We start from the raw sequence: 13,920 nt of genomic DNA on the forward strand, positions 1-13,920 counted from the left end.
GCTGAGCAGCACTCAGGAATCCGGGGCTGACTGTTTCAACAACAGAACTTTCTGTCAGCATTGCCACCTCTGTCTGTCTCTTTACATTGCACTTAAAGAAGGCTGCCAATCTGAGACTCTCTGAAGGCAGAGAGCTACTAACCCATCAAGAGGCATCCTAACATTCAGCATCTCAGTATCAGAGCAGCCATGTGGCTGTGGACATTTAAGGAGAAGCTATGACCAAGACTGCACTGATAATTTTGCAGATGATGTGACATCGAAGCACAGGCAGTAGAGCATGACTTGGCAGGTCTAAGATGCAAAAAGCTGATATTCTGAGTAAGCTGATAAGACTTTTTTCTTTTTAAAGTTCCTTTTTTTCCTTTGTTTTAAAAAAGGCATATTGAGACAGACTGTCATTCAATAAAGCCACAACTTTCTTCAGCAACAATCAGCAACAGATGCAGCCCAATAAAATTAATAGTTTGCAAGTATGCACAAGAGAATACTCTTTTGTCTCTTTTCTCCATCACAAATTTTGTAAAAGCTCTCTGGATTTTAACAGAAAGGCAAAATCAGGGGCTTTTTATGTACCTTATTTTGTTTGACTTAAATGCTAAAACCACTTTTCTCCCACATTATGCAGAATTAATGCTGATTAATTTCACCTTCCAAAATGTGACTCAGGACCCTCCCCCTGCCCTTAATTGTCCATTTCCAACTCAACCTTTATTCCTGCAGAATTCTGGGCTATTACTTAAAAAGATAATTTAATCCTACAGAATAGAACTTGTGCTCAAAAATATGCAACATTAATATTAATGTACAAACAGAAATATATTACTCATACATAATATATAAGAAATTAATTTTCATTGAAGTATCAGGAGAAGGATTAAACCCCTTAGATCCTTCTCATGCAATTAGCTCTGCACTTGGGGAAGTCAATGGGACTTCACAAATGAAGGCTTCACATGATAACACTGGCAAGACTGGGGCTTTACAAAGGCTTGCCTACACTACGGAATATGCCACGAACAGAGTTCTACAATCGTATTGCTGTAATTATAGTACTACCCTGTATGGATACTCTTAGGCCACATCAATGTTAACAAATATACTGGTAGCATCTGAGCTGGCACACAGCTGCTGACATTGCAACGATGCTTGACTGCGTGCCCAGTTAAAAAACCTCCACTGGGGCAGCACAGCTGCCCAAGGAAGTGGTGTACCAGCAAAACAAGCACTCTGCTGAGCCAGTCTTCAACGCTATCCACAATGATTTGTGTCTAGCTGTTTTTTTCCTATGAAGACATACCTGTTTTACTCCAAGGGAATCAAGGGAACTTCCCAGACTTCCCTCTGTCCTATTTCATAATCTTTACTTTCACATTACTTCTTAAAATTCCAACAGTTCCTCTTAGGTACACCCTGTAATAAGCTCTGTTTTTTGTTTTGGTTTTTTTTTTGCATAGGGCTTCAGTCTACCATTTCCCTATCAGAAAAAAAAGAGATTGCAGAGTTTGTTTCAGAAGTAGAATGTTATACTTCTAGGTTTGCAGGACTTCAACCACTCAACCACGATCACACAAACTACCAGCTGTGAAGCAGGGAGCATAAGAAAACTGAGAAGCTCTGGTTAAGACATGATAGTTCAGGAAAATCAGGTGATGCAGACATTCCCTGACTAGGCCTACGAAAGCAGCACCAAGCAGCAGAACAGACTCAATTGCAAGTTGGCCCCCATCAGTGATGGTTGCAAGGTCTTTGTATGCAGACAGCCATGTTCCTAGAGTTTGGCACTGAACCTATTCCAGCCATCAGAGCAGAAACCAGAGAGGACTGTTGTACCAGTGGAAAAACAAGTACAAAAGGAAATTTGGAAACTTCGAGTCTCAGATCATTCTTTGTTGATGAACCACCCCACTTCCTACTGGAAAATGTAGAGAGGAAAAGGTGGCCTTCCAGATATGAAAAACCATTAGGTGTGCCTTTTTGCACAGAATGTTGAATCTGGATAATAGGTAAAGAACAGCAGAGTCCATCCCACACCTGATACCAAAACCATGGAAGTATGATTGAAGGGGACAAATACCTCCTCTCCTACCTCTCACCTTGTTTTTGAGTACACAAGCAGCAACAGACTTTTAAGTGGCCATATTTTGTAAGTGGCTGTATTTTTAAGTCGCTTTTCAGAGGCATTTCACAGGCATTATGAATGATCAATGAATGCATGTGAGGCTTTCATCTTGACAAATTCAGGCCTCTAATAAAAACTGCAGGCAGGGGCTTTTTTCCCAGATTTGTGCATTATTACTGGTAGGACTGTACTGAGATGCTCAGTATCAGGAACGGCCACACTCTTTTATTCCCTGACTTACAAAGCCATATACTAGCAACAAAGGTTTATCCACCAAGGAAGAACAGGATAACATCAGCATATATCTGGTAGATAGGCCCAAAGGATGGTGGAAACCACAGAATGGCTGAGGTTAATCTCTGGGGTCCTCTGGTCCAGCCCTGCTGCTCAAGCAGGGCCACCTGAAGCTGGACTGCGTCCAGAGGGATAGTGAGTATCTCAAAAGGATACACAACCTCGCTGGGTAACCTGTGCCAGTGCTCAGTCACCCTTGCAGTAGAAGTGTTTCCTGATGTTCAGGGAGAACCTCCTGTGTGTCAGTTTGTGCCTACCTCCCCTTGTCCTGAAATGTCCTATGGCGAGGACAGATGTTAGCAGGAGACACCTTTCTGCTGTCATATTCAGCAGAATACACTGTGTAAAATACTACAGGTCATATTTTATACAATAATTTGTAATACAATGCAGGAAATGGAATAAATGAAAGATGGGTTTGGAAGGAGAAAAAAGTACCTAAAGATTTTGAACAATCAGGCATAAGATCAATTACCAGCCATCACAGAGCTATGGGACCTCAACTAAGAGGACTCTTCAACAAGATGCTACATATCAGGTTGTTCATTTATGTTCATTTTGTACAACTTCATGAAACAAGCAGTACTGGGGCTAGATATCCACTTTAAATTAATGGTTAGCTCATTTTATTTCCCTGATGACAGAGTAACAAATTCAGGTGTTACGTTTGTTGTATGAGACAAATAATACACACATTACACATAACAACTTTATTGAGCAGTGGTAAAAAACACTTCTCAAAACATTTACAGTCACTTAAGAAATCGGTCTATGAGCACCAGAAAGAACAGATCATGGTTTCTTATAGCTTCATTTCTTGTGACTGATTGACTTTTGCATAAAAACCAAGTAGGAACTTCAGTTAAAGCCATCTTCCTGGTTTGGATCTCTAAAAGGCTTCTTTCCTGTCTGGATTCTATCACCTGCTGGGTCACCGCTCTTCCCAAATGTTGTAAAAGCTTTATAGGCTTTGAGATTCCTATTCATCTATGAAGTTTTTCTTGAAACTGGCCAAGAGTAGTCCAAAAGTAAGAGGGGGGAGAGAACTCTCTAGAGAACTCTCTCTAGAGGGATGCAAACCAGCAGACAAAAAGAGACATGCCATGATTTCCCATGTCTTGTTCCTAAAGATAAATCAGGCTAGAAAAACAGGAGAAATTTCTTGTTGTTTCTACACAATTCTTAAGTCAGAATACAAATACTCATCACTATTCTGATTTTCCACTGGGGCTGTGCAGAAGGGAAATTGTGGCATGTTACCCTGGTCACTTGGCCAGCAGATACATGTACAGGGAAAGCCCCATGAGGACAGTGGGCTGCACAGCTGACCTGTTGGAGTATACATCTCAGGATGATTTGTCTCATAAAGCTTTGTTGAATCTACATTTGTCCTCTCTAGAGATGCTTAAGGTCTTCATCCACATTCCTGTGTCCCCCTCCACTTCTGCGTTTCTTCAAGCAGGCATTTCCCCCCCGCATTGTTTCATGGAAATCTTGGTTTGATGCTCTTGAAAACTTTGGAGAACATGTTATCCTTTCTTCCTCTCATGCAAAGTTTTCCACAGGTGTGAAGAAGGGGTGCCTCTCCAAATTCCCCATCTGAAGACCCTGACAAATAACAAGACAGACAAACAGCATTAGGTTTTAATGATCAGTGGAGAGGAAACTAAGAAAACTCACTGCTACTATCCCTCCTGTTTTTGTCCAGCAGCTCCCAGCCAACACATGGCCTTCCTTTCACAGACTGAATTCATGGTGTGTGTGAGAAGGTGGGAAGTTTGCTGCTTAACTTTGGTAGGATTAGCAGCAATAGGATAATAACACCATCCTTGTTAAATTCTGAGAGGACTCTGTCTGATAGCTCACTACTGAAAATACAAAGACAAAGAGAAGAGAAATGCTTAAGCCTGTATCTTGTCAACCACTTCACAGCAGTGGTACTACCAGAAATCAGAGCATAGTGTAATGTGAAGGTGGCCTACTGTGGCAAGAAAAACAGGGTAGTGCTTCCTAAAAATATATATGGTTATATCTTAAATAACACTTTCCTGAAAGCAATGTCAAAATGATGCAAGAAGACAAAAATGGTATTTTTAGTGAGCTCATTCTGAAACTCCAGAAGCAGAAAATATGTTTGCCCCAGATTAGTTCCACAAACTATTTCAAAGCCAAATCTTTGTTCCTGCAACAAACCTTCTTTACCTTTTTCTGTCCCCAGATCCAAAATCCAGCATGAAAATCACTTGTTCTGGGCCTGGATTCACTGACAGGAAACCCAAGGCACTACTTCTTATGTTTACATTACAAGTTTATGTGCTTGTTCATAAAAATCCTGTAGTCAGAATGATCAGCTTGGATTGCTGATGAGGAGGATTATTTTAATTTCTTTATGTATTTCAATTAAATGCATGAGTATTGATTTCAGTGCGTTTTTTCAGTTAAAAGCACAGTGATTTATACTGCTGAAATGCTATTGCCTGCCCTGCCAAAAGCATGCATCTGGGAACATTTCTGGGTTGCTCACAGTCTTTTCTCTCTTCTTTCTGTCTCTGACTGCCAGTGCATGCTGTTGAAACAAACCAGCTACTTCAAAAGGCAGTTCCTGTTTTCTGTCTTTGTGAGTCTGGCAGTGTTTTGAGAAGGGGGGAGGAATAGTAAGAGAATAAAGGTAGATTCAGGGCCCGTGAATAAAGAGAAAAAAACATAATGATAAAACACTACACTTACCTGAGCTCCATTCTTTCTCCCAGGGTGGTACCATTTCTGGATTCATCTGAGGTTGGATAAGTTGAGTTTCAAGGAGTCACCAGCTCTCCGCAGCATCTGAATTTTGTGACCCCGTCTCCACAAGCTCATTGTCAGCCTGCACTTTCATGGCTCCTTCCAGCATGGTTCTGTGATGTGCCCAGTGTTCCCTGCTGTGACATGCCCATCCTGGCATACAGCTCTGCACAACCGCAACAGGACAGAAGAACAGCCCCATGTTCACACTTACACCGTTCTTCAGCTGGTGTGACAGTTGCTAGTTCTCTCCTTTGTCCAGCACTTTTGATACTCTCTGCTATAGTAAGTTTCTGCAAGTCTTTTGCAACATCTAAATAAGCATCTTTATTCCTGCAGTAATTTGGCAGCGTACTTGCCCTGCTCCTTCTCTTCTCAGGACCAGAAAACCCTGAGTGTTCTTATATTAATGAAGGACTGTCTGCATTGCCACAGGTAATACAGTATTCACAGGAGCTTCACATTCATGGAACAAAGTGATACATAACTTAAGCTACTTACAGAAGCGATTACACTTGCTGAGCATCTACTCTGGAAGTTACCAACAGGACCCCAAACTGAGCACAGTTGCACATATAGATACACCACCATAAGATAGGTTTTACCAGTAAACTGTTGGTGTAAGATAGAGTCCATTCCCTCCTCCCCTGCCAGCTAAGCAATTAACAATATAACTATTATTGTACAGTTATGCTGGTATGATTCTGCATGTATAGAAGTTATGAAGCTTAAGAAGTGAGGGCACGCCTTTTGCTCAGTCAGGATTTCTCTCATTAGGTGCAAGACAGCATATTAAGGAGGAAAAAGAGAAGCAAGGCCACACAGTTTTTCTTGAATGCTGCTTTTCGTCTTCCAAGTGCTTTACAAAAAATGTATCACAATTAAGCATGGCAACACACTTTTCAGGAACTATCAATCTTATTTTCTGAATAAGGAAAATGAAGCAGAGATGTTCAGGTAGATTTGCCTGGATCAACAAAGCAGCTAAGTGACAGAAGAAGGACTGATGTCTAGTTCCCAATTCACTAACGTCAGACCTTATTCTCTACTGTTAAACATTAACTATCACCCAGAAGATTATTATCCTAGCCTAACAGCATGCTTGCAATGACTCAAAATCTTTACAAGAAATCTACAACCTGAATTCAGTATCTTATTAAACAAAAAGAGTAAGTTACAGATTTACCAATTTTAGAGCTCTTTCAATAGCCAGCTATCCACAATCTGCTTGTTTAAGTCTGCTTGATAGCTTACAGGTACTAGATTCAACAGTATGATGGGCTTAATGAGTTCTAACCTGTTCCTTGAATTGTTGTAACAGATGATGAGCACTGCCTATCATTTCCCATCCCAACTGAAAGGTAACTTTCAGAGAAGATGATTCAGGTCAACATCTTTCACTTAGCAAGCAGGGTGATCTCAGCAGGTGATAGCTCAGCTGATGACATTATACCATGTTAAGGTAATTGCACCCTATCATGTTACTGAGTACAGGCTAAAAAGAGAAGTTTTCTAGTTCAGCCATGAGAATACTTGCCAAAGAAGCCAGAAGAGACATTTTTTTAGTGTTATCTTTTATCTTAAAAAGGTATTTTCTAGTACTCTTACTATAGCAATCTATTACTGAGTAACAAAGGCTATTCAGCACTATTAATGGTTTGACAACTAGTCTCCTTACTTTTCTTGCCTTAGGAATAAAATGTTCTTTATATAGATGTTGAAATCTCAAACCACATGACTCTCAATAATGCAAATGAAACCTTCGCTCCTTAATATTATGATTATTTTTTTGTTGAAAATTTCCCCAAAATAGAATGTTTAAGTAGCCATCTTCAACATCCCATTCAATTCAAGAAACATCCTTCCAGTGGAGTAGCAAAGCCACTGACTAATAACAAATTTTAGAAATCCAATTTGTTTTTACTGTTTGTGTTATATACTTATGTTTTCATTTCCCTCAGCCTGGACATCCAATCTATAGTGTTAAACATTTGTGTATTACCACTTTCAATTTTCATTCTCATTGCTATAATGCTTGCATCACTACAATTTGAAACCAGTAATATCTGTTAGAAAAATAAATTATCTTTCAGGATTTTACAAACATGCATTTATGGTTTCCAGAAGTACTAATGCTCTATCAGGAACTTGATAGCTTTGTGCTTCCCACGAGAAAAGAATCTGAAAGTCTACGTTACTTATGTGGAGACTAGAACCATAGACACTGAAAAAATCAGTTTACATGCTCTGAATGGGGGTGGGGGGCAAATGGTGATTTGAAAGCACGCAAATGCTATTCACAAATCTTGCTGTAGTTTAAAAGGCTTTTTCATCTTAAATAGATTTCTAAGAAAAAAATCAAAAGGAGTAAGAAGAAGAACATGATGCCAAAGAGAAGAAGACATAAGAACTCTGATTATACCTGATCCAAGTACAAGAAGATTCACTGATGACACTGAAGGTAACTGACCTTATATCACCACAAAGGACCCCCAAATCTCTTTTTGTCTAGCTTACAAGCAAGAGAAAGACAAGTTGGTAACATCTTATTATGGTAACTGTCTTAACACACACAATTCTGATTGTGCTTGAGGTAGCAGCAATTGGCTTCCAACATGCCTGGGAAGCAAGATTTCATGTAGTCACTTGGGGAAAGATGACAGAAAGAGAAACCAGGATGACTCTGAATCTATCAAAAACATACAGGTGTTAATCGTGTGGTTCCCACTGAGCAGCAGTACTACAGGAGCATCAATGAATGGCCTGAACCGCACCTAATGGGAGCCATTCCTTTTCCCTCTTCTTTGAAAAGAAGGTTTTCCTTAGACCTGTGATTCTCAGTCTAACAACCTGCTCCTTCCATGAATTCCAAACGACATCCCATTCCCCGGATGTCCCCCACCACCACCCAATGTGCAAACTGGAGATGCAGAAGTCATGGAAGCGTACGGCCCTTCCCTGGCAGATGCATCCAGCCTGGTACTTCATCCTTATCTCCCAGCTCCACGTCTCTCTTCATGGCACTCCAGGCCCTGTGCTACCTCAGTGGTCTTCTCCCAGCTTATCTTCAGCTATGTTCTCAGTAGCTCCACGAATACTTACCTCTTGGCCCACATATCCTTGTGTATCTTCCCTCCTCCCTCTCTGCCTCCCTCCTGCCCTCCAGTTTGCACAACACTCTTGAATGACACACTGAGGGACTTCTTATCCAACAGATGGGCTCACAAACAGGGAGTGAGGAAGGTGATGGAAGAGCAGCATCTTCCTAGCCACAGGGTATCCATTCACAGCAATGGGTTGCACCATGCTTGTACCATTACAGGCTAAAAGCTTTCTTGAAGCAAAAGCTATTATTTCTTAGCATTTGTTTATGCCATGTTTTTAGGCTTCCTGAACTATAAGGGGTCATTATGCAAGATACCATGCCTAAAATATTAAATCTAAGTCATTCTATTGATAACATTTCTGAAGGTAAAACAGATTCCCTTCTCTCGGTACATGAACCCCCTACCTTCCTGTATACAGGTGTTATTACTTGGTCACTGGTGACTGAGGAAGCAGATGAGATCTTTCAAGAGTTTGATATTTACTTTCTAAGTTATGCTGCATGAATGAGATTTCAATCATCAGGCACTAGGTGTTTCAGTGACATCAAAATGTTTTTCATCAGGAATGGAAAGAAAAACACAAGGAATTGCATCCAAAGGACTGATTTCCCAATTTACCTTAGGCTAGCATTGCACTTCTACTTAATCAAAGTATGCTATAAGAAGGGAAAATGAATGTCTACAACACAATTTACAAAAAAAACCTTCAATTTGTTGCTCACAAATATTTTTTAAAAATCCACCCCTTATGCCAGCACTTTGGCTCACTGTATTCTACTCCTCTGTCATTAATGCTCTCTGCCGTAAGCACAACTCCTAGCTGGGGATTCCAGTGCGTAAGGGAGCTAGGATAAGATTCCAGTTCTTAGCTGTGCTGGCATGAAGATAGGTCTCCTCAGTGATACAGAAGACAATATCCTAGGGAGACTGGAATTAGTCCTATTCCACACAATTCAATCCAAGATGTAAGGCATATCAAGAAGCAAGTAATTACTAGCTAATGGCTACGGATGGAAATGTAACATGGTTCAGCCTAAGCATTTCATGACAAGTGACAAGACAGCTTGAAGAAAGGGGGATTTTTTCCAAAAGGATGGAAGGTGTCAAGAGCAAAGAAAAAAGGGTTACCTCTTCAGTTTGGGAGGGGCTGATTCTGGGCATTGGAGATACTTGTGGTGTTTTCAGCTGTGTACTGTTGCTGTCTGGAACAAGCTCTCTGTGGATTGACTGAATATGGTTTTGGAGTTCACTTTCTGATTCAAATTTAACATTGCAACTAGAACATCGAGTCTTCAGTCCCCCTGCCTTGCTTTTGTTCTCAATGGAACTCAAGTTCTCATTTTGGCCCATGCCTGGTCTGTTACTGCTTGAAGGGATGTTGACACTTGGACTACCACTTTTACTGAGATTAACACAGCTAGCACACAGACCATATGGCAAACCGTTGATGTCAAGTTTCACTAAATCCTGTTTTGAGCGGAATTCCTTCAGGCAAGAAGCACACTTGTACAGTTTCTGGAGATGCTGTGTGCGCCCTGTGGACTGCACGGCAGAACCGTTTCCAGTTTTCTGCATGTGGAACGTGCCGTGGATTTTCAGTTCCAGTGTGGAGGTCACTGTCTGCATGCACACCACACAGCGGAACCCCGTCAAGGAGTTCCTCAAGTCAGGGTGCATTTGGCAATGCTCTAAAAATTCCTCCTCACTCTGGAGGGGCATCTTGCAAATCCTGCAGTTTCCAGTGTCCAGGCTCTTACTATGTGTGACCTTATGTTCAGTAAGAGTCAGAAGAGATGGAAACCGCTCACCACAGATTGGGCACATATAATGTTTCACTGGTCCCAAGTGTGTCTGCATGTGTTCTCGGAGCCCATTTTCAGAGAAGAATGTTCGAGAACACACATTACACTTGTAATTCCCTTTAATGAGTTCAGCCTTTTTCTTCACTATGGCACTTTCTCCAGGTCGAATGTTGTGGTCTCGAAGCTGGTGATTCTGCAGGAGAGTCTCCATGGTATAAGCTGCTCCACAAATGTCACAGCCATACATAGGCTCGGATGTGTCCACATCTTCTTCGCTGCCATCATGGCTGTTATGGGACTCCTGGCTATTTGTCAACAAGGTCTGGAGTTCCACTTCCTCTTTCTGAACCTGCTCAGATGCCCCATTTGTTCCACAGTTTGGAGTTTTCGTTTCAAAAACACAATGTTTTTCCCTTAAGTGCTTTTCCAGCAAGATGATAGCATGGAAAGCTTTGCTGCAGAACTTGCAGTTGTACTTCTTGCTGTGGGTAGTAATGTGACACTGCAGTTCCACCTCTGTACCAAAGGACTCACCACAGAAGATGCACTTGTGTACTTTGCCTTGGTTCTCCAGGTGGTTGTGTTTAACATGAAGCTGCAGGTCAGTCTCATTGCGGAAATCCCAGTTGCAAGATGTACATCTGTATACTTTCTTTTCGTTGCTGTGCTTCACAGCCAAGTGTAGCTGAATGGAGACTTTGGAGTCAAAAACCTCTTGGCACAAGGTGCAGCGGAAGAACACAAATGTATGCATGTCCAGTAGGTGTTTCTGCAAGTCATCCACAGAAGTGAATTGCTTGTCACAACTTTCACAGATGTAGTAGGTTGAGGTGATCATGAAATGAATGGTAACATGCTTCAGCAGAGACTCCTGATTTGGAAATTCCTTGTTGCACTGAGGACAGGTCAGTTTTGGCAGGACAGTGTCAAGATGTGTTTTTAAATGAGTCTGAAAACCGTCCAAGGAAGTATACTTAGCACCACACTGATTACAAATATATTCACCTGCAGGACGAGGAGGAGCACCTCCAACTGCCTGCATCATCTTTAAAGAGGTCTGCTCAATGGTTACAGGAGATAAGGGACTCATGGCTCTGGACTTTTTTCCATTGTGGATGTAATTCAGTGCCAAAGGAATGTTCTTATGGTTCTCCTTGATATGCTTGTTCAGTTTAAGAACACTATTAAATATTGGAGAATTTGTACAGTAAGAACAAGAATACACTTCCACCACTGGATCTTTTGGGGTTCCAAGCACAGGGGAACCAAAACGGGAACTGCTAAGATCACAATGGACTTGTCTAATATGCTCTTCCAGAGAAGAATCTGTAAGAAATCCCATGTAGCAATGGGGACAAAAGAATGCATTACTGTCCTTAGCAGCAGGGTTGGCAAAACCATGAGAACATCGGATGTGTTCCTGAAGGGTGTTGAGGTCATTGAACACTTCAGAGCAGAAGTTGCACTGGTACACCATGGCAGGCATGGTAGAAACAATCAGTGCTGGGTCCGGAGCTTCGTGGACTTGCTTAAGATGTTCGTTCAGATTGTAGAGAGATGGCAATACCTCCAAACAATACTGACAGATATGGGCTTGTTCGGGTTTATCTAAATGCATAGTTTTCAGGTGTATCTGCAAAACTGCAAGGCTGGAAAATAACTGTTTGTTGCAATAAATGCAGCTATAAGTAACTTTTGCCTGTTTACTCGAAGGACCAGTGATATCTGGCACTTGCTGAGCTGCCCGCTTCCTTCCACGACCTTTTGGCATAGGAGGAGCTGTTTCCACCATTGTTGAACTATCCACGGAGAGATTCGAATCTGGAGTGGTGCTAGAGACTGAGGTGTAGCCCACAGTTACCAAAGACGGACTGTTGCTGTGGTTGCATGACTCTGGCTGCTGGTGACTGTCCATGTGGCTGTACAGCTCCTCCACAGTATGAAAGTTCTCAGAGCAAATGCTGCATGAATTCTTCTTCTCACCATTATGAGCCTGCTCCATGTGATTCACCAGAGACGTTTCCTCTACAAAGAGTTCATGACAGTAAACACACTGAAGAGCAGATCGGTCTTCATTAGGGGAACACTCGGGGTGACATTCTGCAATGTGCTTCTGAAGATCTTCAGGAAAATCAAAGCCTTCTTCGCACTGACTGCATTTCTGAGTGTCTTTCATTTTCCAGTCCTCCATCCGGGAAGCGGACTGAGAGCCATCTTTGTTCCTCTCGTGAACCTGCATGTGACCATGCAGCGAACTAGAAGACAAGAATCCACGTCTACAAATGGCACACTTATATGGCTTGTTGGATGTATGAGTCTTTAAATGAATTTTAAGATGATCACTCCTTGAGAATGCTGCATCACACTCACTGCAGTGATACTTCTTGTCTCCCGTATGAAGCTTTATGTGGCGGTCCCTGCTCCGTTTGTGTTTGAAGAGACGACTGCAATACGTGCATTTGAAAGGGAGCTTGTCGCTGTGACTTTGCTCATGGTGCTTTAAGTAGCTGAGGCGGCTGAACGATTTGTCACAAAACTGGCATGGATAGGGCAATCCTGGGCCTCCTTCCTCTTCACCAAAATCACAACCTTCTCCATGGCTCGGGGAAGTCTGATCCTTGCTAGAAGGTGATGATGCTGGCCATGAGCAGCTGGGGTCATCCTCAACATCCACTCCATCTGAAATGAGAAAGAAACATGCCCACAAGCTTAATCCCTACAGTTCAAAGGAAACAGCAAATGCGTATGAACGCAGATCTGCTACTCCTCAATAGCTAAAACATATTAAACGCAGACTAGGATATGTCTTACACCTGTATCCAACAGCTTCAAGATCACATTTATTTTTATCAGACTGTAAAACATTAAAAGTTATTAGATAGTTCTGTGGTTCTGTGCCTATATTAACTTTTTATTGCTTTTTTATCATTCTTTCTCAGTTGCAGGATATGTATTATACATTGACAACTTTATTAAAATGCAGATTTTAATATATTTAATGTTTCTTTTGTATCCATTGTAAAATGATTTGCATATTATGTGAGCATCTGAAGAGTCAAAGGAAAGGAGAAATTATTACAGAAATGATTTAAAATTAATACAGTCAACCCACATGCCTAATATTTAACGAAAAGATTCCCCCTGCTTTGCCACAGTTGTTTGGGTTTTTTTCGCTTGAAGTTGATTCTGAACACAGAAATCTTTTAAAGGCTATGACTGAGAGAGACTTGGGTGTTACTCTAAACAATAATAGGAAAAATTACAGGGGAGGAACAGGACAACAATATAAACAGTGATGTTTTCTCTAATAAAGTGCAACCAGATTTCTCTAATAATGATACAATTCAGTTACTAAAAGCTGGCAGCTGGATCATTAAATGTTCAAAACTAACAAACCAACAGCCAGGATCAAGGAAAATGAGAAAGTTTCAAAAGGGTCAGTTGTGAACAGCATTTTTTTTTCCTTTTTAAGTTCAAGAGGTTGCCCACCATCCTTCCTTTTTGCAAAGGCCTCAGCCAGCTGAACTTCCTTAATCCAGCAGAACCTGTACTGTGAGGTGATCACAGACAAAGCAACTTGTGAAAAACTGGAAACAGGAAAAATGGTAAATGATTATGGTAAAAGCTGAAAGATTTACTAGTAACAAGGAAAAGACAAAAGAGAAATGCTAGCCAGATAATAAACTGAACTAGTTATCCATGATATTACCTCATCTCTAGACACAGCAAGTTGTAACCATTTTTTTCAACAGATGTGCTGTACAGTTTTTGCACCTTTTGTTTTAAATGTAGATTACAACACTACAATGATCAT

At 41.2% G+C, this 13,920-nt stretch overlaps 1 protein-coding gene across 11 annotated transcripts in view; it reads right to left on the reverse strand.

The window, feature by feature from the left end:
- ZNF521 (zinc finger protein 521) overlaps positions 1-13,920 on the reverse strand; it is a 232,457-nt gene that overhangs the window by 125,572 nt on the left and 92,965 nt on the right. For 10 of the 11 annotated variants that reach the window (XM_075023166.1, XM_075023168.1, XM_075023173.1 and 7 more), the window contains one exon: positions 9,433-12,785. In XM_075023166.1, coding sequence (XP_074879267.1) covers positions 9,433-12,785 — 3,353 coding nt within the window. Of the gene's footprint in view, positions 1-3,036; positions 4,025-5,143; positions 5,364-9,432; positions 12,786-13,920 lie in introns of those variants that run through there. The other variant, XR_012649776.1, reaches the window with a different exon arrangement.

This window comes from Buteo buteo, chromosome 3 (genome assembly GCF_964188355.1).
Source record: "Buteo buteo chromosome 3, bButBut1.hap1.1, whole genome shotgun sequence".
Lineage (NCBI taxonomy): Eukaryota > Metazoa > Chordata > Aves > Accipitriformes > Accipitridae > Buteo > Buteo buteo.